The sequence below is a fragment of the Oryza sativa genome, chromosome 1, assembly GCF_034140825.1.
Source record: "Oryza sativa Japonica Group chromosome 1, ASM3414082v1".
NCBI classification, from domain to species: Eukaryota; Viridiplantae; Streptophyta; class Magnoliopsida; order Poales; family Poaceae; genus Oryza; species Oryza sativa.
This window is the reverse complement of record NC_089035.1, coordinates 6,593,197-6,616,818: the sequence shown is the minus strand read 5'-3', so window position 1 is coordinate 6,616,818 and position 23,622 is coordinate 6,593,197. Positions and strand designations below refer to the sequence as shown.

General features: G+C 39.8%; 3 protein-coding genes across 4 annotated transcripts; 2 read left to right on the top strand and 1 right to left on the bottom strand.

Moving 5' to 3' along the window:
- The first annotated feature begins 14,912 nt into the window (after positions 1–14,912).
- On the top strand, positions 14,913–16,177 carry LOC4324647 (subtilisin-like protease SBT2.5). Of its 2 annotated transcripts, none has more exons than XM_015787592.3 (3): positions 14,913–15,157; positions 15,328–15,475; positions 15,623–16,177. In XM_015787592.3, exons 1-3 carry the CDS (start codon positions 15,081–15,083, stop codon positions 15,683–15,685), a joined length of 288 nt encoding a protein of 95 aa, XP_015643078.1. In that variant the 5' UTR covers positions 14,913–15,080; the 3' UTR covers positions 15,686–16,177. The 2 variants fall into 2 exon arrangements, with proteins under 2 accessions (XP_015643078.1, XP_015643070.1); XM_015787584.3 differs by having other exon boundaries at positions 15,322–15,475.
- Positions 16,178–19,000: 2,823 nt separating this feature from the next.
- Positions 19,001–19,918, top strand: LOC4324646 (uncharacterized). The gene has a single exon (XM_015766615.3). The coding sequence runs from the start codon at positions 19,209–19,211 to the stop codon at positions 19,716–19,718; it is 510 nt and encodes a 169-aa protein (XP_015622101.1). The 5' UTR covers positions 19,001–19,208; the 3' UTR covers positions 19,719–19,918.
- A 43-nt stretch (positions 19,919–19,961) lies between these two features.
- On the bottom strand, positions 19,962–23,356 carry LOC4324645 (uncharacterized). Its single transcript, XM_015766616.2, has 2 exons — positions 23,059–23,356; positions 19,962–20,431 (listed from the first exon to the last, which is right to left on the bottom strand). Exons 1-2 carry the CDS (start codon positions 23,239–23,241, stop codon positions 20,174–20,176), a joined length of 441 nt encoding a protein of 146 aa, XP_015622102.1. The 5' UTR covers positions 23,242–23,356; the 3' UTR covers positions 19,962–20,173.
- Between the last annotated feature and the right edge of the window lie 266 nt (positions 23,357–23,622).

Genomic DNA, 23,622 nt, shown 5'->3' with positions numbered 1-23,622 from the left:
GATCCGGTGGTGCGATGGTTGGAGACCGGCGACACCCTCCCTCCCTTCTTCTCACTCTCCTCCCTCTCCCCAATCCGGCGATGGTTGGAGACGGTGGCGGTAGCAACCTCCAAGGTCGTCGGCAATGATGTTTGCATGTTGAAAATGCTATGTGACAAATCGATGTACATATTTGGATGCTGTGAGAAATTGATGTTTGCATGTTGATATTTGGATGTTGATGTGAACGTGGACTGGATTTGAATCTACTGTTGATGTGGGTTTGAAAATTGAAAATACAGCGGGTTTCTGAATGTTTTTGCTGGCGGTTAGAGGGTATCTGGCATGTGGTTAATTTTAATTTTTTTTCTTAAAATTGATTATCGCTGGCGGCTGGCATAGCATAACCGCCTGCAAAATTTGATTATTGCTGGCGGTCCTCATAAGGCTGCAGCCAGCAGAGATTTTTTTCGCTGGCTGCTGTCTTAAGCCAGCCGCCAGCGAAAATACATTTTTGCTGGCGGCTGCATTAAGACAGTCGCTAGCGAAGATATGTCTTCGCTGGCGATCGATAATCGTCAGCGAATATCTTGATTTTCACTGGCCTTTGGTTTGTGGCGGCTCTAAATTCCGCCAGCAAAAACCGAAAATGACCGCCACGAAAGATAGTTTTCGTAGTAGTGGAATTCAGCTGGTTAGATTCTTTGTGGTTAATGGAACATACTCTTCTAACTTGAATTAAAGCTAATTATTTGTTTAGTGGTAGGCAACATATAAGTTAACGATGAGACGTTCATGGTAACTTCGTCAATCATAAGATATATATTAGTCTAGTCTTTGAAGGTACACATAAGAATAAAAATAGGGTATACATGTGTGCGTTGCATTTAGGGCTAATTACCCTTTCATTGATGTGCAACATACTGACAACAAAACACTTATGTGTGAGTTCACTAATCTCAAGACATATATAAAAGCTAATTTTTATTAGGAGGTACTCATATAGATAGTGATACTATATATATTGACATACTAATTTTTCAAGATGTTTATGGAGATAAGGTATATATTTATAGAAATTTACACGTTTGTAGATTAGAATCTACGTCGGTACTTTCTCAGTCAAAAATATTAAATCTAGAACTAGATGTGACACATCCTACTACTATGAATCTGGACACTGAACAGTGCTAAAATATGTTATATTCAATACTAGATTAGATTAGTTTTTTATGGTACGGAGTAAGTACAGAGTACTGTATTTTGAAAAAAAAAACAGAGAGCACGCACGATCAAAAGCTGTTATCTCTCTCTCTCTCTGCGCAAAACAAAGCTAAGGCTGACACTTTTGACTTCTCTTCCATAGTTCCATCAGCAGATCAGCTGATCTCCAACTACAAGTCCATGTAAATATACACTGTTTACCCAACCGAGGTCCCTCGAGTCCATCAAAACGACGACGACCGACTGAATGGCAATCATCGATCGCTGCTCTGCTCCAGGAGAAAGAGCGACGCTGCTTTTATAATTCCGCCATGTGCGCGAATAGATCGAGTTGCATATATACTCATGCTCACTCCGTCTCACATAAAACGAATCTAGAGCGGGATATTACATATTCTAGTACTCCCTCCGTTTCACAATGTAAGTCATTTTAGCATTTCTCATATTCATGTTGATGTTAATGAATCTAGACATATATATCTATCTTAGATTCATTAAAATCAACATAAATGTGGGAAATGCTAGAATGACTTACATTGTGAAACGGAGGAAGTATAACAAATCTAGATAAAAATACGTCTAGATTCGTACTATTAGCATGTGCCATATCCAATATTAGGTTGGTTTTTTATGGAATGAAGGACATACTTTCTCCGTCCAAAAAAACTTAACCTAGGAGAAGATGTAATATCCCTCGTAGGACAATGAATCTGGACTACCCTTTGTCCAGATTCGTTGTCCTACGAGGAGTCACATCTCCTACTATATTAAGTTCTTTTAGGACGGTGGGAGTACCTAACATGATTGAGTAACATATCCTACTACCGTACACTACCTCTGATCTATCATATCCAACCATGAAGCCATGATCCATCTACCTTACATGATTAAACCGGCCTATGCATCTAGGGTTTATCGTGCTTAGGTTCATGCATGTACTCGATCGATCTCGAGGTTCCCGCAAGTTTTTTGTGTTGTAGTTGCATGGCGCCAGTATATATGCCACCGTTCCACTAGCAATATACTCTGTTTTTTAATAGATAACGTCGTGGACTTTTAGATACACAGTTGATCATTCATCTTACTTAAAAATTTTATGTAAGAATAAATTGCATCGTCAGTACACGAACTTATCAGGTGGGTGTAATCTAGTGCATAAACTTATAAAATAAACGTTTTGGTGCATAAATTTGTCTGGTGCGTGCGGAGGAAGATGAAAAGAACACTACATAGCTAATCTTATTGATTTAGGCAATATATATGAGAAAGTTGATATTAGACATACACATCTTCATTAAAAAATACAATAGGATATAGTGATAGTATAAAAAATCGACCAGTGATACAAAGGTTAGAAATATATGAAATTCATTATTTCCATAATGAAGGATAAAGTAGAGACCAAATTTATAAATATTGAATGTCCTATGCATACTACACGTATGCACGTCACATCTTAATCAACATCAGCTTCGTAAAATTAACATTGCTAAGTTATTTTGGTCATCGTTCGCACGAACTAGATAAGTTCGTGTACTGAAACGAGCATTTTACAAGTTTATATACTAAATTACACCCACCTAACAAGTTTGTGTACCACCAATACAATTAACTTTTATATAAATATATAAGATATAAATCATACTAAGTTGCTAACTAAAATACTTTTAGTGATAAAACAACTCGCAATAAAATAAATAATAATTAGTACATATTTTTTTAATAGATGAATGATCAAACATATAAAAATCCACAAAGTCATTTATTAAAGAAAAAGTAATATATCCTTATTAGCTATAGCTCCGCCATTGTTGACTAGTCGAGCTCGATCTCATGGCCGGATAATGCACTCATGCACGCATGCTAGCTATCCTCACGTCACTAGACTACGCTACGTCAGATCATGGTTGCCACTGTGTGTCGTTTACTAGCTCATGATACGACGTCGGTAAAAATAATGGTAAGAAAATTAAAAGTAAACTTGTACATGATCTACAACATACTACCTTCAGTTTTTAATAGATAACGTCATTAACTTGTCACACGTACGTTTGACCATATTCATCGATCTTATTCAAAGGATTTATGTAATCATAATTTATTTTATTGTGAGTTATTTTGTCACTTAGAGTATTTTAATTAAGCATGATTTATATCTTATTCATTTGCGTACTTTTAAATAAGAAGAGAATGGTTTAACATGTGTTCAAATATTAATGGTGCTATTTATAAAAAAAAAAAGACAGAAGGACTATGATTCATCGTTTTATGCATGCATGCATATCCATGATTGGAATTGCGATCGATCGATATATTTTTGCAGATCACTCACAACTTCTCAAGAAAGCATCCAAAGCTAGCTAGCTAGCTAGCCCAGGATGGATGAAGACAAGCTAGTGATCACTATTGGATCTTGCTGTTTGTGTACACTGCATATACGATTGCATATATCTCATGCATGCCCAGCGGTTTCCCTGCATGTCGGCAAACAGAGAGCACACACCAACTTAATTATTACCCCTCGAGTTAAGTTAATTATCTCACTGTTCATCCTTCAAGCCAGCTAGCTAGCTAGCTGAGATCGATAAGCTGATCTAGTGAGCGCGCTAGTAGAGTAGGAAGCAGCATGCAGCAGTAGCATAAGATTAAGAGATCAAAGATAAAACATTTTCAAACAATTAAACATGGTTGTTGAGATTACAACGTACACGTCCTATAAACGAACATAACTTTACATGACCCAGGCCAAATTAAACATGCTCCCTCTATCTTAAAAAAAGGTTGGCTATACATCTAGACACACATCATATCCAAATACATACTCAGAGGTTGTCTTTTTTTTTGACGAAGGAAATACATGGATCGAGCTTGAGCTAAGAGCAGGTACAATAGCAGGCTATAAGCCAGCTATAAACATATTTTAAAAAGATAAATGAATAGAGAGAAGAGCATCGGGCTACAGATTTATAGCCAGCTGCATCATGGACTCCAAGACGTAATATGTGTATGACACAGGTAGAACCAGATATTAATAATATGGTAAGCGACTATTGTATGAATTGATTCCGGAGCTAGTAGTTGGCTATCCTATTAAACTTAAACTTGCTCTAATTAAGCTAGTGCATGCAGTGGCTGGCGCTGTTGGGGGTAGGGTCGAGGAGCTAGAGGGGCCACGTGGACGCGGGTGTCCGGTAGCTTAGCATGAGCTGGGTGGGATTTGTGCATGATTGGGCTAAATTTGTGTTTGTCACGTCGCTGCCAATGCGAAAAGCGCGCGTGCTAAGCTTGCGTTGCTGGTATATGGAGTACGTACGTCGCTGGGCAGCAGCAGCAGCTAGCGCGCACCGCCGCGTCCGACGAGTGTACGTATAGTACTACTGGGGCATGCATCAGCTGCAGCGATCTGTTCCTCTGCCAACCTTAACATGTACCACCTCCTTCTAAAATAAGTGCAACCGTGAAAATCTGTGTCCAACGTTTGACCGTCCGTTTTATTTAAAATAATTTATAAAAAAATTTAAAAAATTAGTCACACATAAAGTATTATTCATGTTTTATCATCTAATAACAATAAAAATAATAATCATAATTTTTTTTAAATAAGACGAACAGTCAAACGTTGGAGATGAATAGTGTAAAACTACGCTTATTTTGGGACGGAAGGAGTACTACAAGCATATGCATACGACGACAAACCAAACTTTTGCTTGCATCTTCACGCATGATAATGCGTATATATAATATATGGATATGGAGATTATTGCATTATTGTCACTGCCAATCTTATCAAATTTACACTGCTGCCTATATAGTGACGCCATGTTAGCTGAAAGGTGTGAGACTAGCTAGCAGCTAGCCAGCTTGATGCATGTTCTCCCAAAAAAAAAAAGAAAAGAAAAAGAACCAGCTTGATTCAATGCTTGCATGAATGCATGGAAGAAGAAGTACCAGTTCTAGAAGTATATATGGATCAAAACTGAGCTAGCATGTGAGCATTCGCCAAAAACAGAGCTAGCATGTGCAGTGGTATATACTTCCTCTGTTTCAGGTTATAAGACGTTTTGAATTTGGTCAAAGTTAAACTGTTTCAAATTTGACTAAATTTATAGATAAATTTAAATACCAAATTAGTTTCATCAAATCAATAATTGAATATATTTTCATAATAAATTTGTCTTGGGTTGAAAATGTTACTATTTTTTTTATAAACTTGGTCAAATTTAAAGCAGTTTAACTTTAACTAAAGTTAAAACGTTTTATAACCTAAAACGGAGGGAGTATATTGTATGGTTTGTTCATACGTTAATTTGCCAATTATATGCAGCACCGAAGGCGCCGGCCGGCACTATTTCGAGCTAGCTAGGGCAGGAAAATTTGCACACGGTCACTTCTGTTGTGTTCCTGTGTCGATCGATCTGTACGCCCCTTTGGAAATTGCAATTCGTTCGAGAGTTTGATTTGTCCATATATTGCAACCGGCCGGGGAGATATTCTGGATCGATGGTGCGTGCAGCCCTCCCTGTGTGTGGTTTAATCATATGTCATGTAGCTACGCGCGTTCTTCATAGCAGAGAAATATATATATATATATATATATATATATATATATATATATATATATATATATATATATATATATATATATATATATATATATATATATATATATATATATATATATATATATATATATATATATATATATATATATATATATATATATATATATATATATATATATATATATATATATATATATATATATATATATATATATATATATGCAAACGAGTTAGATTGTTCATGCCATATATATAACATGCTATATATTAATCCGTACCTGAAAATTAAAACATGATAAAAGTTAATTTGATACATGTGGAGCTCGATCGTGTGTTCATTAATCCTAGTTATGCTTTGTTATATATCCATAACATATATCCGATATCATTATGATTTATATTAATAATAATTAAACACCATCATATTCGATCTTCTCTGCCTAGTTATAAGATACTCCTACGTCTATAAGATATTCTTCATGGGAAGAGGACCTCTATGACAGGCAAGATCATTTCAAAAGCAAATAATTTGATTAGGAGATTTTTTTTAATATATTCTTGCCATGAGAGGAGCTTGCCTTACAACGGATAACCTCATGAGTTGGCATGCTTCTTGTGCTCTACCGAGCCAAAAACATGCCGCCATCTCTTCAGTTCATGCAAATACTCTAGCTTAGATGTGTGATGGACAATCATGTCATGCTTAGACCGCATAGTATAGTGTGGGTGCGTGCTAGAGGGCTCAAGCCCACCAACCACGCTGGATCACTATATTGAGAGAGGAGATAGGGAGAGGAAAGAAGAGGGTGAGGAAGAAGAACAAGGGGTTATGGAAGGAAGAAGAAAATGAGCCCCCCTCCAAACTCTAGATTCACCCCTGCAGACATGGAACTTCTTAGGAATACTATTGCAAGAACATGAAGAGAGTCTTAATTTGATGGCCATATAATCCTCAAAGAAGATAACAACACGACAAAATGAGCTTTAATTATAAAGTCTTTCAATGCTTTTAATTGAGCTATAGTTAATCTGATTTGCACAATGTTTAGTTACTCCTAATAGTTTATACATGTTTTAAGGATATTGACACATACTTTAATTTATCATTGTTTTCTAATCATGCATTCATTAAAAAATAAAATATAAATACGTAGGATTTTTTTCATGACAAATCAGCTATATTATGTTTACAAATCAAAATTTAATATGTTTACGTATATTTATGGCTTAAGATTTTGATCAAATTGCATATATTTTAAAACGACATATATTATACTCCCCCCTAAAAAATTCTCAAATATAAGCATTTTTTAAAATTTTAATAAGCATTTCTAGGATACCAGTTCCAACGCACGGGAATTCACGCATTTTCAGCCAATCAGATGCTTAGAAAGAAAATCCAAGGAACTTAACTTTCAAATTTTGATCAATTAATGCATCTAAGAGGGAATCTTTCCTTTTTTTTTCTTAATATTTGTTAAACAACATAAAAATGCTTATATTTAAGAACATAATGAGTATATTTACTGATGAAGGAAGTGAGATTAACATAGTAGCTATATCCAATAGAGAAACATTGATGTTACCGTTTTGCAGACCCCCAAGATTTTACACACTCCATCATCAAAACATGTGGCTGGCTGAGCTAGCTTTCAGGCCGTACACAGTAGCCCACATATACCTCCAATGCATGGCCACAGAGTTTGTTGGGTTTGGACTTATGCATGTATATGTGCATGCATGCAGATGCAGTACAAACTCTCTTATTTCCTAGCTGGGACCCTGGAAGTGACTACCCTTAAAGCTAGCAAAGCATGCTGTTGCATGAATGAATATTGCATTGCATGCAGATGCAGCTAAGTTCTGAGTAGGACCCAAGGTCCTGATTTTAGGGCCCCTTTGATTTGTAGGAAAAATATAGAAATTTTGGAGGATTTCAATCCCATGGAAAAAAAAAATCCTATGAAGGCCTTTGAAACAAAGGATTGAATCCTATCCAATCCTTTAAAATTTCTATGGAATAGGTAATCCTATGCATATTTTGGAGGAAAGTTAGCAAGAGGTCTAACCTCTTGGAACATTTCCTCTGAGTCTATCTCTCTTATCTGATTCCTGCGTTTTTCCTGTGGTCCAATAAAACGGCCATTCCTGTGTTTTTCCTGTGTTTTACAATCCTCTGTTTTACAATTGTATTCGTGTCAGAATCCTGTGTTTTTCCTATTCCTCTGTTTTTTTCATTCCTACGATTCAAAGGGGCCCTTAAATCTCCATATATAGGAGCGAATTTCAGATTAGTTATTTGAGGGCTAAATTCCCTATTTGATACGCTAAGTTTCTAATTTAAAAAAGTTGCATATATCCGGTTGGATGTAGAAGCTGGGTAAAAAAAACCTTCTCTAGAAAAAAAAAATGCAGATGCAGCTAGAGCTGATGCAAGTGGCCAGCTGAGGCCTGAGGCCATATGGAAGGTAGCTAGCTAGCAAAGCATGGATGTGATGCCCTGGGAGGAAACCAGTCCCCCACATCTCCGACGACGCTTTCATTGGAGGTGGTGGCATCCAGCGAGCAAGAGCATTATACATGCATGTGATCCGATTCCGGTCCTGATCAATCCCCAAACCTGCAGGCTGCATATGCATGCTGTGCCGGCCGGGGGCCGGCCTCTCTCTGATCGCTCTCTCTCATCATGCATCAGTCCATGGCTCTGAATCCCACAAAAGAGGGCCAAATCTGTGGGCGCGCCATTGACGAGCTATGTACGAGCAGAGAAATTGGACGGAGTATGTCTCTTTGTTTGCCGGATGGACGGCTAGTTTGATTTTTTTAAAATGTCAAAATTATTTAAGTTTGATCAAATTTATAAAAAATATATATTAATATTTTTGATACAAAACAAACATATTATAAAATATATTTAATATTGAATTTAATGAAACTCATTTGGTGTTGTAAATGTTGCTTTTTTTTATAAACTTGATCAAACTTAAAGAATTTTTTTTTAGAATTACACGGTACAAAGCAGACACTCACCCCTATGAACGCACGCACCTATGAGCATCTTGGAAGACTGGGCCAGCAAATCCATTCTGGAGATTCCTATGAACGCACGCACCTATGAGCATCTTGGAAGACTGGGCCAGCAAATCCATTCTGGAGATTGACGAAGTCACCACAGGCACCTCGCTGTCGACAGGTACGTCGCCTACCAATGAAAGCACAAAGCGTTAAATCCTGGAAAATTTGTTCCGATGGGGAGTCGAACCCAGGATCTATGGTGCTACTAAGGCTCTTGTAACCACTAGGCTACAGACCCTTTTGCAAACCTAAAGAACTTTAACTAAGGAAAATATCAAATGACTTATAATATGTAACGGATGGAGTTGCTACGAATCAAACTCTCCATGCATAGTACAGGGACCGTGCAAATAGTGTGCGTGTGTGTTGTGTTTGTGTATGAGAGTAGTCAAAAGAGTAGCGCGCGTTTGTTCCCAAAACAATATATAAGTGCTTGATAATGATAGGTGAGATTGTAAGGAGACTTTGCTGGAGAGAGGTCTCAGGTTGAAGTCTTATAAACCAAATACCTGCATATTTTGTGCGAACAACACATATAGATGCCTCATAAAAAATAAAATAATTTTTCAAGTTATCTTTCACGCATGCGGAAGTAAAAAATGGGTGCACCCTTATATGCGCAACGGTTATAAAGTAGAAACCAGAACGTATTTACCCTTATTATTGTCAGTTTTACAATCGCACTAATAATAATGTGAAAGCATAGACATACAACCAAGTATACTGGGACGGAGCTAGTATATATTAGGGGGTGCCCAGGAATCCGGTCAAGAAAATTTTTTTGCTATACCTCATCTATTTTCACTATGTATGCACCCCCTATATACAAACTTAGGCACCCGTATCAGCTTAAACTCAATCTAAAGTAGAGTAAATTAAGCAAGTGGCACCACCCTCTGTTTCGCTCTAGCTCCGCCGCTGAAGTATAAGAAATATAAAACACTACCAAAGAATACATAGGATGAATGGAGGATCTACGACATATTCAAGCCCATTAAGTTTTGAAATCCAATTCGGCCTCCGGAGACGATACTAACTTCAAACGGATCTAGAGGCTTCATGTCAACTCCGACTTAGGTGATCTTGGACTTGATGAAAAGCTTACCTTGTCACCTTTAATACGCATCCGGTCTTATATCCAAATTCATCTCGAGTCAATAGGAATCGTCAAAACAGGACAGTGTTGTTGCTGAAACCAAACTTAGGCCTTAGATCTTGTAATATACTACGCCCATCTCGGAAGTGTCTCCCTCCACCTTTATGAATTAGCACTTAATCCTAGCTTTATTTTACTCTATAAATAGCTTTGTACACCCTCAAATACAATTGGGTTTTGTTTAGTTGAATTTTGCCAAGTGCCATGCACCTCGTCTCTAATCCTCTCGCTCGATTAGTCAGCGACTATAGATTTAGAGCCTCCAATAGTTGGTGTGTTGATTTGCCGGAATCGATTAGATTTACCACTTCAATAACAACTATTTCTTTGTGCTTAATCACCTATTCGCAATATTTGGATTGAATCTTATCTTGTTCTTGCAGTGTTTTCTCGTTTATATTGCAGGGATCATCAACCGCGTGTCACGGTTGATATGACATCGTTTGTGGTGTAGCGATGGCACGACATCCTAGACTTATTCTGGTTGGTAGCCACGTCGCAAACATCACGCTCGATCAAAACAAGAGTTATTTTCTCATCAAAAGATCGAGCCACGAGAGAGAGCGCGCGTCATCAAATAATATCCCTGCTAGTGCTCTTTTTTAATATCAGGTACCTTATAATTAAGAGGTTTGGAATTAGGCCCTGTTTGGAAGATTAGCACAGAGCTAATTTTGAGAGCTAATGTTTAGTCATGAATTGGTAGACTAAACATTAGCCTAGGGTGGTATGTTTGGATCCATGGACTAATTCAAGGCTAAAAGGTGGAGAGAGAGGAGAGAAAGGGAGAGAGAGAGCTGATTTTTAATGGTCCCCGCACAAAATTAGCCCCATTAGCATCCCTTGGAGGAGGGGCTAATGTTTTGAGAGGGCTAATTCACTTTATCCTCAAATTAACCCACCTGTTTAGATCCTTGAGAGCTAATTTAGAGCTAAAAGGTGAGGGCTAATAATTAGACCATGAAACCAAACATAGCCTTAATCAGCACGGGTAAGAGTGTCTATACTAGCTAGCGTGATCTATGTTTTTCCTTTTCTTTTGAAGTCTTGGCATTGATGTCTCGATCCAAATGTCAGACTTTAACCTGTTATTGGTGCTTATAATAAATTCCACATTATTGTAAGTTGTATAGAAACCATGCATAATATATGCTATAATTGTATTTGGATAACAAATGTAGTAGTGTATATTCAGGCGTTTTTGGTACATTATAATGTTTGATACTCCCTCCGTTTTATAATAGTCTCATATTATTGATGATTTGATTTTTTTACTTGTCAAACTTAGTTTCATCTTTTAAGTTTGATCATGTTTATTAAAAAGTTTAGCAACATCCACAAGTACATCAAATATATTTTAATAGTATTTTTTTATATTGAAATGTTGGTATTTTTTAAAAAATATTGATTAAACATTAAGTAGTTTGACTAAAAAATTTAAAACATCTTACAATATAAAACATAAAACATAGGGATTAACAGTTATGATCACTTATATACACATATGTACTTCTCACAATATAAAATGGAGGGATTAACAATTATGAATTTATGATCATCGCCGCTGTACACAGGCCCTGGGACTCCTCCCTCAGCCATGCACCCATGTCATCTTGTTACAAAAAAAAATATTGATTGGTTGTCTATATATGAGTCCATTTAAAGTAGAGCCCTACGCAACCAAAAGAATTTCTATCCCTTTAAAATAAAGCAATTAATGGTTTCAGCGCAATTGCAATATGCCCGGTCTTTTGGCGGCTGGTACACGTAGCAGTGCTTACTATACAGTCATACTGACATACACCCTCCGTTTCGAAATGTTTGACGCCGTTAATTTTTTAGTACATGTTTGACTATTCGTCTTATTAAAAAAATTTAGTAATTATTAATTCTTTTCCTATCATTTGATTCATTGTTAAATATATTTTTATGTAGGCATATAATTTTACATATTTTACAAAAGTTTTTGAATAAGACGAACGGTCAAATATGTGTTAAAAAGTTAACGGTGTCAAATATTTCGAAACGGAGGGAGTAGTATATAGTGCCATGTATGTCTATACAGCCATACTTGTCTGAGACAAAGGAAAAAGCCAATATATATGTATGTTCTAGATTGCGACATACAGATAAGGGCATCTACAGTAATCTAGATAGCCACCTTATCCTACATGTATTCAGAATCTCTTCAACATACACATACAGCTAATTAAATGCATGTTACGCATCCGCACGTATATACAGGAAAAATATTTTAGTATTTGTTTTCAAGATTGATCTCATAAGGCGCGCGCGCGTCTCTCTCTCTCTCTCTCTCTCTCTATATATATATATATATATATATATATATATATATATATATATATATATATATATATATATATATATATATATATATATATATATCCCTCCGTCTCAAAATATAAGAGATTTTGGGTGAACAGGATACATTCATAGTACAACGAATTAGACGACAAAACTAGAATACCTCAACTTTATCAAATCCCGACGCATTTATCATCGATTTTCACAAACCTCCAATGCAATAGCACTACTACATGATAGATATTTTGCGTGCGGGTGGGCAGCCCCACCCGCACCAAGGGGTCTAGGAAAATCGCGATTTTCACGTGCGGGTGGCGCACCCGCACGCGAAAATTGCGCTTATGGCGCCCGCACAGGAAAACTAAAAACCGAAAAAAAAATTCAAAAAAATAAAATACCTAGAATCTGCGCCGCCGCCGCGGCCGCTCCCGACCGCCGCCTCCTCCTCCTCCTCCTCGTCGGCGGTGGCCTCCGCGCTGCCCGCCTCTCGCCGGACTCCGCGCTGCCCGCCACCGCGCCGCCGCCCCCTCCTCGTCGTCGGCGGTGGCGGCCTCCGCACTGCCCGCCGGATCCACGCTCCCCTCCGGCCACACCGCGGCCGACGCCCCTCCCCTCCGCCGGATCTGGGGAGGGAAGGAAGGGGAGGGGAGGGGAGCGGATCCCACGCGGGGAGAGGCCGGCCGGCCGCCGGATCCATGCGGAGACGGCTGCCGGATCCATGTGGAGACGGCCGCCGCCCGCCGGATCCCGCGCCTCCACCGCCGCCGCGTGGAGATGAGGCCGCCGCGCGCCGATGCCGACCACCGACGCACCGCCATCGCCCGCCGAAAGGAGAGGAGAGGAGAGGAGAGGAGAGGCGTGAGAGAGAGATAGAAAGAAAAAGAGATAAGAGGGGAGGGGTGAGGGGAAATTTTGAAGTAGGTGAGAGGGAAAAGTAGGAATACTATTTTCACGTGCGGCTCTTCGCACGGAAAAAAAAACGAATCTAAAACTGGATGTGATACATTCTAGTACTATAAATTTTGTCATACCTCTGTATAGATTTGTTGTACGTACTAGAATGCATGTGTCACGTCCAGTTTTAGATTTTTTTTTGGACCGAGAGAGTATGTTAATTATGTCCATCATTTCTTGAAGAGTCGCATATATAACCATTCGAACAAGAACCAGGGTGCATGCATGCATGTCCTCAAGGGCTTAGGATCCACTTTCCATCAAATCATCCATCGATGGAGAACAAAACCCACAGAACAGAGGTACTACGGCTAGAGATCAGCAGAGACGATAGGCAGCTAGCTAGCTAGTGCGTACACCACACACATGCATATGCACGCCCAAAAAAGGGGTGAAGTGGTGGCTGCTAGCAATTGCAGATATGGCATATTGGCAGCATACATGCCGGCCGGCCGGCCGATCTCGCCGAGATCCTCTCTCCCCTCTCCCCGGCCGGCAACATGCCGTCCTTCGCGGCTGCCGGGTCGATCCGATGCTTCCCGGGTCCTCCTCGATCGCTCGCTGATATCGCATGCATGCACGCACGCAGCCTCTGCGACGCCGTCCCATCGCTGATGATCCGGGCCAGCCGGCCGGCCGGCCGGCGTACTGCGTGATTCTGATCAGATCAGCCAACACGACATGAACGCATAGTATCTGCAGGTGTGTGTGTGTGCGCGCGCGCGCGCAGACTGCAGACAGCAGAGAGCGTAGAGATTATCTCCAGCCCTTGACCGCCTCTCCCCGCCCTGTGCAAGATTCCCCATCCGTGCATCGATCGTGCGTGCGTGCGTGCGTCCATGTGTGTTCATTTGCATAATTGCATTGCATGCATGCCATCATCGGAATCAAACATTCTGCATTTCTCTGCTAGCTAGCTAGCTGGGTATATGTATGTATATACATATAAATATAAATGATACATACCCCTCCGTTTCAGGTTATAACAAGTTTAACTAAATTTATAAACAAATATAGTAATATTTATAATATAAAATTAGTTTTATTAGATCAATAATTGAATATATTTTAATAATAAATTTGTCTTGTGTTGAAAACGTTATTTTTTTTCTAGAAACTTAGTCAAATTTAAAGCAGTTTAATTTTGATCAAAGTCAAAACATCATATAAACAGAGGGAGTATATATATCGGTCACCCATGCATGCTGGTATATATATACGTTAATGATGCAACTGCATGCACACATATTTTATTCCTGAAGATAAATGAATATGGTATTATGGTTCAGTCAAGTGCTGACAAGTGTCTGCACTAGCTAGAGATATATATGCATGTGCAGCGGTGTGGTTATTCAACGCGGGAGATGCCTTGACCAAATCAAACCCGGCCTGCCTGCCTGCAGAGACTGCTTGAACGGTTTGTCGTTAATTAGGTTGCGTGCATGCTGTGCTTAGCTTAATCAAATATTCAAATCAACTCTAGATCTAGGCTAATCTGGGTGCAGTAAGAAAACTACACAGTACTACGCGTTTCTTGTTCACACTTGCAGTAGTGGCCGTAGTACTGTGTGAGCAAGCTAGCTAGCTCCCTCTCCACCACCGGCTATAAATACCGGCGTTTGCAATGATCTGCAGCCAGAGCCAGCCAACCGAGCACACATCTTGTTATCTCCTTAGAGTGCTCGATCTCTTTAATTAGTAGCACTGAACAGTGAACACCAGTGCAGTTTAAGCCACAGCTAGCTGAAGAAGAAGACGAAGAAGGAAGAGGAGGAGAGGAGGGTTGAGCTAGCTCTAGATCAGCAATGGCGAAGCCGCAGCAGGAGGTCTACTTCGTGTTCATGAACTTCGACCCTGTCTATGAGCGCCTCAGAGCTGACCGGTCTGTACACATTATCGAACCACATAAATCTACACATATTATTGCAGATTTCACACACATATATATTCTACTGCCATTGATAGAATGATATATAGCTAGAATCTATACATATATACTGGTAGTGTAACAGCAGATCAATCGTGTGTTTCTCTGAATATTGCTAGCTGCAGGTCCAAGGAGGGGTCGGCCACGCTGGACGCCTACCTGAGCCACAAGCACGACAAGCTCCTCGCCAAGCTCCTGCAGCCGGACACCTACCGGAAGAAGTCGTCTCTCGCCATCGTCGACGGCTTCGCCGTCGAGATAACCGATGCTCAGGTCAGACAAATATAAGCTGGCTGCTGGCATTTTCAGTTATAACTAATTAGTAGCAGAGTTGCAGTAGATGACTTATATCACTGGTAATATATCATCTGTAACCTTGCTATACATCAGCTAGCTGATTTGGTGGTCATGGCAATGCAGGCGAGCATACTGAGGTTGGCGAAGGAAGTGAGGGTGGTGGAGAAGAACCAGGAGCTTGCTTGATCGATATGACCGGTCAAATTGATAGAGATTATTACACATATATATAATACATATGTGTGTGCCAATCAATCAACTACTAGATGCTTAATTTAATTTGGCATCAGCTATATATGGCTATATATGTAGCTATATATATAGCAGTAAATGGTTGCAGTTAATTACTAATTAATTAAGCTAAATTGAAGGAGTTGATCGATCGAGTCAATTGCCTTTGCTGCATGTGTCGGTGTGTGTGTGACAGTGTGAGCTCCCATATATATATTATGGATTTGTTGACTCCATTGTCAAGCATAGCTGCTAGTATGTGTATATTAATACTGCTTAGCAGTGATAATAATAAATTAATATATGTAGTTCTTAGGTTCTAATTATTGTCAGAGGACGACGACTTCTAGCTATGTCCAACCTAGCAATGTAATGGTTAATTCTGCATGGTTTTGTTCAAAACCTATTTGTATTAGTAGTATAAATTATAGCTACTACGACTCATCATATATGTGTGCTATGCTGCATTCTGCCGCTCTAATCTCTGTCAAACATTGCAATTCGTGTGTGACTTTTGGGTGTTGTTTCTATATGCATGAGCGTATCATCAATGCATGGATAGTTGCATGCTTTGGGCTCCTAATGTGAGCGGTTTAAGGTCTTTGTTGACCACTTTGTTAAGACAAGACAAAATTAAGGAGCTGAGATATAGCTTGCTAGGAGTGATCGAGGTGTGCCAGCTTTGAACAACGGACCTCTCTTGAATTTGTGATCAATTAATCAGATATGATTCCTAATTAGCACTTGCAAAGTCTCCGAGAAGATGATCTTGATGGAAACATATATGCATATCGATCGATGTACATGTTTGGTTGATCAAGAAACCTTTGCATGGAAATTGGGAAAGTTGAGCAGCCTAGCTATAGGTAATAAGCATATCTAAATCTATCTCATCAGCATCTTCAGTCTCTGTGTGTATTTGTGCCTCTGAGATGATCGAAGCTAAAATGTATTAGATCGAAACTACAGTTCAGTTTTGCATTTATAGTAGTCCACCTATCTAGGCAGCTAGCGAATTGATCCATTTATCAGAAACATTTTTATGTTTAAAAATTGGATGTTATGAAATTAAACATGGCAATTTACAAGGTCCGGTTAATTACGGAATAATTCATCAGTATAGTTAGGTTATGGTTGAAACACATCATTCTAAGATTTCAATATATTATTCAATTTGAATTGATAATACATGGACTATCAATCATAATATATCATCACAAGGAATTTCAAGTGCAAGCTAGATATATATAGAGCTTTAGCTTACAGACAGGTGCAAACAGCAGAACCGAGATCCATGCATTTTCATCAGAAGAAAAGGGTGTTCTTTCTTTCTTTCTTTTTTAATAGAGAGAGAGGGGAGGGGGTGTATAGATTAATTTCAGTTACCTAAAATTTTTAAAAAATTTAGTCAATTTTCTCATCCTCTGGAGACAATCCAGTGGTTCTCATTACACACTATTACTTATTTAAACAAAGTCCCATGTTTCTTAAACAAAAGGTTAAACAATTATTCTAACGTAAATATGAAATAAACTCATAATTCATAAAAAAAATTAAAAAAATCATATTAAAATTTCATTTTTTAAAAGTTTCCCCTTCTTGCTTACTAGTTTGGGTAGAACGGGTTTGTTTTGTTTTGTTTAGCTCCGTAAACTGTGATAATAATGACAATCTCAAAGACGATGTTAACACGCGTTCTAAGCACCAGAGATTCTCTCTCTCTTTTTATTAAAGAAAATTGAATCACTGCATTATGGGGTAATTATTTTCCAACCTAGGCAGAGCACCACCACCACCAGAAACGACATTTACTCTTTTGCTATATTATAAGTATTTTCTAAATATAAAGCCTTATACTATATGTTATGTTTTAAACCGACCGGAGTCTCAAATTTTAGATACGGCCTTAGCTCCCAATGACTCGGAAGGACTAAACTAAGGAGATATATATTAAGGCAGTGTAATAGTGTTCTGTAATCAAAGGCCAATATGAAATGGAAAACGTACAAATTGTAGAGCCAATGACAAGTTGATACGTGGAGCTATAGTTGGGGTATTAAAAAAAATTAAAACTCCATAATTAACAATGTAGGAATGCAGGAACATGCGGTCGTGCACCATGTCTCCAAGCTCTGAAAGTCTGAATAATGGTGTCAGCAAGTTTATCCCAAAGGCATGCATTTTTCTCCCTGCCTGCGTGACATGTAGCCCTGCCTGCCTGCCCATGCACCATCCTCCATATGAGAGGCAACGACAAAGCCAATGCATTATTCTGCATACAGATGATACCTTTCAAAGGATATATATCACACACTGCAGTAGTACTGCTGCTGTAGGCTACACAAGTGGCTAAAGAAAACCACGTCATCCGATCAGGTAGTCCAAAGCAGATAATGCTACTATTGCATGCATATATTCCCTCCGTCTCAAAATATAACAAACCTAAAACCGGATGAGACGTATCCTAATACAACGAATATACTAGGATGTATCCCTTCCGATACTAGATTGCTATATTCTGCGAAGGAGGGAGTATATCATTCCATAGCAGCAAGGAGCCACTTAGTTTTGGATTATAAGAACCAAAAAAATTAAAGTCACGATGTATCGAAATAAAAATGGTAGTGCGACTACTAAGGTTTCTTTGATTCGCGAATTGAGCGATTTTCGGTATTTCACGATGGGTTATATTTTAAAATGTACATAGGCGATAATATAAGGTGTACTTAATTTGTTCAATTGAAGAAAGACATGTTTCTAGTAAATGTATTTAGTATGCACATGCAACAAATGAGAAAAAAAAAGACTTCACCCTTAGAACACATGGATATATGTCTTTTCTACTATGTGATAATATCATCGGTTATGTCTATCTCACAACTCAAAAAGTAACATCATCCGCCATTTGAGATGTATGACTAGTAACCTGTGAAAACATGAATGAACCAATTAAAAATAATTAATGGGTAAAGTTTTTTTTATATTTTTGTTGTTTATTTTTAAAAGCTAATATTGAACAATAGAACTATAATATATACTTTTTTGGAAAAAAAAAAGCTCTAAAATTATAATTTTCAAAATTCATGTCTCATGCCGTATCTTGGGACATGGAGTACTCTTTTCGTCCTAAAAATTAATCTAGTATCAAATATTGATATATTCTAATATTATAAATTATTATTAAATATGTTAACATTTTTTTTATGGGAATGTGCGGCAACGGCAAGTGATTCTTTCTTTTTGGTAGGTACTTTGGCTGCGTTCCGCCGTACGTTCCCTCTTCTCCTTTGCTTGGTCTCGTTTCGTCGCTGTCGTAACACGAAAATGAAAGGGAGGGGCTTTCCTTAGCGATTAATCAAGTGTAAGCGCCGGTCTGGTGCCGGAATCCAGTCAAATCGCCCTTCTTAAATCACACCACAAAAATTCACAAATCCACAAATACTAGTATTAGTACTAATCACGAGAGCAAGAGCAAAGCATGGCCCCCGCAGGCGCCGCCGCTGCCGCCCTCGCCCTCGCCGCCGCCGTCTGCTTCCTCCTCGTGGCCCCGGCCCCGGCGCGCCGCCCCGCCGACCTCCCGCCGCAGGCGGCGGTGCTGCTGCCCGAGCCCGTTGACTACCGCGAGGCCGCCGCGGACGCGGAGCCGCTTCTTCCGCCCAAGCCGGTGGCCGACGCCGACGCCGCCGCGCTCGCCGTTCCGGAGGAGGAGGAGGAGAGGGGACCCGCCCGCCCGCGCGCCTCGCTGCTCTGCCTCGTCTTCCGGTGCGACGACGGCGACGAGGCGAACGCGGTGGCGGTCCGGAGGAGCGGCGGCGGCGCGCAGGACGGCGGGTGGTGGCCGCGGGCGGCGTGGAAGGGCGAGGGCGACGAATCCAACTCCGACTCGGACTCGGACTCCGACTGCGACTCGGACTCGGACGACGACGACGACGAGGGAGGCGAGGGCGGCATCGTGGGGTGGTTCTGGTCGCTGGCGCATCGCTTCTGATGATTTCTGGATGATCCTGGCCGTCCATGGCCGCGGATGCTTCTTGTGATCACGTTATCTTGTTTAATTAAGCATTATTAGGGGGGTAGATATAGTACTGTAATTCCTCCTCCATGCAGATCATCCCAATAGCATCATTGTGTGTGTCTGCAGTCTGTAAAGCTATATTGATGAATAAATGATGCTCCTACGTTATCACACATCATAGAGAAACTGCATGATTTAAACCCAAGAAATCACAAATGAGCAAAAGCAGTGACAGCTTTGAAATTATATATGATTCATTTTGGTGCTTATTCGCATCACAAACGTCAGACAAACAAACAGGCTACTACTTGCTATCCATGATCTAGAACAACTGGGAAGAAATAAAAAAAATCACATTTCAAGATATTCCCTATTTGGTGGACAACAATATCTGCCTGCCGGTATGGGAGCAGAGATGCGATGAAAGCTTACTCCTCGTCGATCTCATATTCATAGTCATCATCGTCGTCATCATACTCATCGACATCGCTGGCCTCGTCTTTGGTGCGGTAGCGGAAGTCCGTCATCTCCCTCCTCCCGTCGTCCTCGTTGATGAACTCCACACCATACACCGCGTCTCTGTGCTTCACCACCAGCCAGCGGAGCAGCCTGTCCTCCTTGTTCAGGTAGTGGAGTTCTTGGGTGAAGGAGGGTGGAACCATCATGGTCATTTGCATAAGTTGGCCCTGCAAACACGGCATTAAGAAAGCTTCAGCAAATCAAGAAAAGTAATCCAATTCGATATGCAGCTGGTATTTGTTTTTGTCAACATTGGCCAGTAGCAGAAATTATATCACTTTGCTCTGAGGCTTCCAAACTCCAAAGTAGTACTCCCTCCGTTTCAAAATGTTTGACACCGTTGACTTTTCAGTACGTGTTTGACCATTCGTTTTATTCAAAAAATTTAAGTAATTATTTATTCTTTTCATATCATTTGATTCATTGTTAAATATACTTTCATGTACACATAGTTTTACATATTTCACAAATTTTTTTAATAAGACGAACAGTCAAACATGTGCTAAAAAGTCAACGGTGTCAAACATTTTGAAACGGAGGGAGTAGTTGTTTTCAAAGCAATCAAATCCACATTCCTAAATACCTTGCTAGTAGCCAAGCATATATAAACATGTTTATATCACTTATAATTGGATCGAAACTTGAACAGAAACAGGAAAAGTAGCAGTTAACAAACAGTTAGAATATAGTTACTAAGAACTTGCCATGTACATATACAGCCATTTTCTAATAGTGATGTATTTAATTACTAAGTTTTACTCTCACTTGCAATATCGAAGGTTTATCTGAGAGTTAATTGATGATGAAAATACACTCTTATGAACAAGAACATACGGAATGTACATCCATTTAGAGCATTGTGAAATATCAAATGCGCATCACTGCAGCCATTCTCATTACTCATGCAGTAACAGTATTAGTGATAAGTGATAACTTGTAGGGTAACTTTAACTCTTAACTTGTATGTCTGCGTCAGCACCACTTAAGATGTGCAATTGAACAAGGTAGATTCATTCCATAGAACTTTTTTTATATAATTACATGCACAGCTATTCCATTAGCAATAGCTTATGACATTGTTCTCATATAAAATCAATGTGAAATCACACTGACCTATGTCCAGACTTCAGACTTCAGACCTCAGAACCCCACTAAAAAGCATTCAGCTCTTAAATTTTTTATATGTAACAAGAAGAAAATAGTTAGCAAATTCAAGTCTCCATTAATAACCATATATGTTTGATAAGGACAAATGGTTCCAAGTCTCAGAGCGACCATCAAGGTGACTGAGGAACTGTCAGCAAAGCCATAAAACTCACAATCCTAGTGCATGCATCACAATTTCGTACAAGTAAAGAGTTGCAACCATTTATGATATAGCGTTGCATTTCAGTCTGATTTTCAGTTTTTGGCACAAGATCGTGCAGTCAATCTCAACAAGGTATTTCGACATAAGAGCCTGAAATCCACACTTGGAAAGATGACATTATGGGTAGTAGGAGATATCCTACCTACTGTAAACTGACTAATGGTGTGTATTTTGCAACCCTTTCCAAAGTTCAATTACTATGCAACAATCAATTGACCATTCTTCACATGCTGAATATAAACACATACAGATATTGTATATTTTTGTTACTAACTTATCTCCCATAACAAGCTGAAAATAAATCCTTAGGATCCACAATGTTGATTTGAACTCAATAGTGTGAGATCATATAACTGTTACAGTTTTGAGGAAAACAAAGCAACTATTACACTAACGAAAATGCTAGTGTAGATGTGGAAATGGATAGGACACAAGGAAATGAAAAATGTAGCCCTTAGTCCTGTACTATAGTCAGTTATGGGGCTTATGGCAACCCTGAAGAGCATGGAACAGGACAAAGGCATAACACCTCTACAATTTTGTAAGAAAATTTGAAATGACAGCCCAAGCTTTAAACACTGTAGAGATACCCTTCTGGACATTTCACAGAGCACCTGAGGGCACAACCAAATACCATCACAAAACTTTGGTGCACATCCACACAAGTAGCAAAGTGCTTAACGCAAACAAAACTCCAGATATGAATGAACCAGATGTATAAGTCACGAAGTATAATACAATTAGTCAATTATTTCCCCCAATAGACCAAGAAGAATACTTCAATGGCACTAACATTCAAGTGCCGTGTCACAAAGTGAGTTTTTAGAGTCCCAATAACCAAATTTAAGTAAATAGGATCCTGCAAATAAGATGACCAAAACTAGACTTGGATAACAGAACTGAAAGAATATGCACCATTCCACCTGTAAGATGCTTTCCATTAGCATCGCGGAGGTAATTTATACCTCAAAACTATCAAGGGTTATATTATTCAAAGCAAATAGACCATTTACTGCAGCACATCTGTTTTTCTGAGCCACCCAACCAGAATAATCCTGATATTCCTGAAACATTTAAACCTAAACATAAAACGCTAGCTCCAATGATAAGATTCTACGGCATTCACTAGGGAAGTCCGTTCGGCACTCCAGGGCGTCAAGGACATTCTACGGCTAAACCCAGTGTGGCATTTCATCGAGCACATCAAAGGCGACACCCGCCGGCAAGAACCAGGAACCTCCTCCGCAACACTCCAGTCCACTTAAGCATTTCGTCGAACACGCTTCAATCCACACGGGCGCAACAGATCGCCACCAAACCCCACCGATTCCACGAGGCACTCACCGTCACGGCACACGAAGGGAGACAAGAAACCTCACCGAGAGACAACAAACAAAAGAGAGGGGCGGCGAATCAGGCTCTGACCTTGAAGTGGCGGCCGTCGAGCTTCTTGATGCCGTAGCCGAGGCAGATGGTGCCGAAGGACTTGACGTCGGTGACGACGCCGTTCCGCTGGTACGCCCGCCGCGCCACCCGCCCCACGAGCTCCGCCATGGCCTCCCTGGTCACCAGCGGCTTCACCAGCAGCATGCAGTCGTAGAGCGGCATCTTCCCCTCCCGCTCCGAAAACCCTCTCGCCCTCCCGCTCGCTGGCTCTTCACCCGCCTCTCCGCCGGCCGCCGCCGCCGCCGCCTTGTGTGCTCGGCTCGACGATCTCGGAGACGCGGACTTGGTGGAGCACTTGTGCCTTCTTCTCCTCGTAGAGCCCTAGAGAGGTGCTAGTTGGGCCGGATTCATGAAAGCCCAATACGCTTTCTGCATCGCTGCTGCTAAAAGTCTCAAAGCCCACCTCTGTGTATTGTGTGCGAAAAGTAGAGACAGTAGTTGCGGCCCGCTGGAGGCTGTCATTTTCTTTTTGTTTTCTTATTTTATTTTCATCTAAACTTTTTTTTCTAATTCATGCGTATAACATTTTTTTTTAAAAAAAAT